The sequence below is a fragment of the Triticum aestivum genome, chromosome 4A (assembly GCF_018294505.1).
Source record: "Triticum aestivum cultivar Chinese Spring chromosome 4A, IWGSC CS RefSeq v2.1, whole genome shotgun sequence".
Lineage (NCBI taxonomy): Eukaryota > Viridiplantae > Streptophyta > Magnoliopsida > Poales > Poaceae > Triticum > Triticum aestivum.
In genome coordinates this window covers 723,890,755-723,893,174 of record NC_057803.1, presented here as the reverse complement: position 1 = coordinate 723,893,174, position 2,420 = coordinate 723,890,755, and the positions used below count along the sequence as shown (strand labels likewise).

The following is a 2,420-nucleotide window of genomic DNA, read 5'->3' as shown; positions in this document are numbered from 1 at the left end:
CATGGGCTTAGGATGAAAGTAGCGCCAGCAGAATCAGTAGGTTGGATGGGAAGGCGGTTGTTGCCCTTGTCCCTTGGTGCTAGCCTACCGTGGTGGCCTCACTAACTTGCTCATTGCGAATACGAGTTCGTGGGGTCGCGAGTTGCTGCAGATTTGTTTTTATCACTTTTTACAATATTTATTGATGTATCCCTAACTCATCGAGTCATTTTTAGCTTTGATTTCCCATATACGCCAGCCTAAATATCCCATGGTCAGAATATTTGCATGGTTAGTGGAATTGTCCCTTTCTTTCTAATGTTTAATATTTTATATTGCCGATAGAAATAATTTTATCCGCTTGATTTAGGAAGTGCACATAGGTAGGTCAACATATTTTCTAGCTCTTTCAGATGTAAAAGCATATGTTGCATAAGAAATTATTATCTTCCAAGCATACTCACATTTCACTAACAAATAGGGGGAGGTTCAGACTTCAGAGCAATGATAAAAAGGTTTATTCCTCACTCTTTTGTTGGAATTTTAGTTCCAAGTTAACATGATTTCTTATCCGCTTCATAAGTCATGCATCTGCTTAACTAGGTGATAAGTAGGGCTATTGTGGGGTTTGTTTAAACTCCAGCATAAGGAATTCTGGTTTAAGAAAAAAGACTTTTGGCTTCTTTAATTACAAATTGATTGCAACATCGTGTTAGTATGTGATTTCTCACATCTGGTTGTAATATTTGTGAAGACGTGCATTGCACGTGCACTTGGAAGCGGGCCCGTGGCCCACGCCGGACGGCGCCGACGCTGACCCGGGCCACCTCCTCCGCGTATTCTTGGAGCTGTGGCTGGCCGATTTACATGAAATTAATTCCCTCAGTTCTGGTGGCAAATGTAATACACATAATCCATATTGTTATGCACTAGCATGTGTGTGTGAAATAGATGGATTATGGTCCCGTACCCAATAAGATGGATATGTGTGTGTCTTAGAGAGAGGGAGGGGGGAGAGAGAGTGAGGAAGAGGGAGGGAGTGTGTGTGTGTGTGAGGATTTAATGGTAAAAAAGGTCGCCAATGTCGTAATATTGAAATCTTTAAGTTAACGTGGCCCCGTTGCAACGCACGGGTGTTCTTCTAGTGTACGTAATGATGACCTTGTAAACTTGTAGGTTTCCTTCTAACACGTGATTGTACTTGAACTTTCCATCATAGATATACGATAGGTGGCTGAAGATATATGTACATGACAGACTTTGTGTGTCCAAAACAATGCATATATATAATTTCTCTATGTAACGTTACATCTTTAAATCTCGTCCGTTTATATCTAAAATTAATGGTCAAAATAATTTAACCTATGTGGATGAACGTAGTGGCTTATTTCTCTCTTGTTTTAATTATGTAATAGATAGAAGATTTACGGGACATAAACAGATGGCGCAGTGATGTCAAAGTAGAGAATAAAACAAAGGTGACAACAGAACTTTTATTATTCAAAATGAAACTAACATTGATGTCGCTACAACATCATTTGTCACATACAAAACAAGCACTATATTAAGCATTACCATCATATGGTGCTAGCAAGGCATAGTTGAGGTTGACCAGCATGGTCATTTCATCATTTTCTTTTATCAGGGCATCCGCCCATGGCATATCTATGAGCATAATGATCCTACAATCGTAGACGGGGAAGCCCGCTCTATCAACACAACGAGGAAGCTGAAAGGGCTTTATCCCGCCCTTGTCCGCGCGATAGTCCATGACCATGGCATCACACATGTTGATGATTTTCACTGTGGTATCATAGTGCTCATGGCATAAACTGAGGTCGCGTGCAGTCATTGTGCCTTTCTTAGAATGTTCTAGCATTTTCTCGACATTGTGAGTTGCAGTAGTGAGGCGGCCTTTAAGGATGTCAATCGTGATGAGCACCAGTTCAAGGTGGTCCTTAGCATCAACACTCCGATTGTCCGATTGCAGGGTCGATAAGCAAAATTCCTGTGTGACGCTACGGAGGTCGCCATCACGACTGTAGGCTGATGCATTCTTGCATGCTTGCATCATGAGGTTGGTCACCTTGGCCCTTGCACCACTAGAGACATTGGCCTTAGCGGTTATGGCCATGGAAAGGAGCATGAATACACTAGCAGAGAAGATGATGGAGGACTTCAAAGTTGTCGCCATTGGTGCAAGGCTACCTAGAACCCCCAAACTGTACTCAAGAAAAAATAGGTAGAGATAAATGTATATAGAAGGATATGCACTGCAGAGCTAGATGGATGTAGGTGATTTACATTGGATCGAGATTTATTTATAATGCATCTAGTGGGTTTTCATAAATGCAGTATACTCGTTTGGGATCTCCTGTTACTATTGCTCGTGCGTTTGTTTATTCATGGCCAATCGATGTATATTAATTCTCATTTTGGTT

General features: G+C 41.3%; 1 protein-coding gene across 1 annotated transcript; it reads right to left on the bottom strand.

The window, feature by feature from the left end:
- Positions 1 to 1,543: 1,543 nt before the first annotated feature.
- Positions 1,544 to 2,173, bottom strand: LOC123084420 (uncharacterized). The gene has a single exon (XM_044506033.1). The coding sequence runs from the start codon at positions 2,171 to 2,173 to the stop codon at positions 1,544 to 1,546; it is 630 nt and encodes a 209-aa protein (XP_044361968.1).
- Between the last annotated feature and the right edge of the window lie 247 nt (positions 2,174 to 2,420).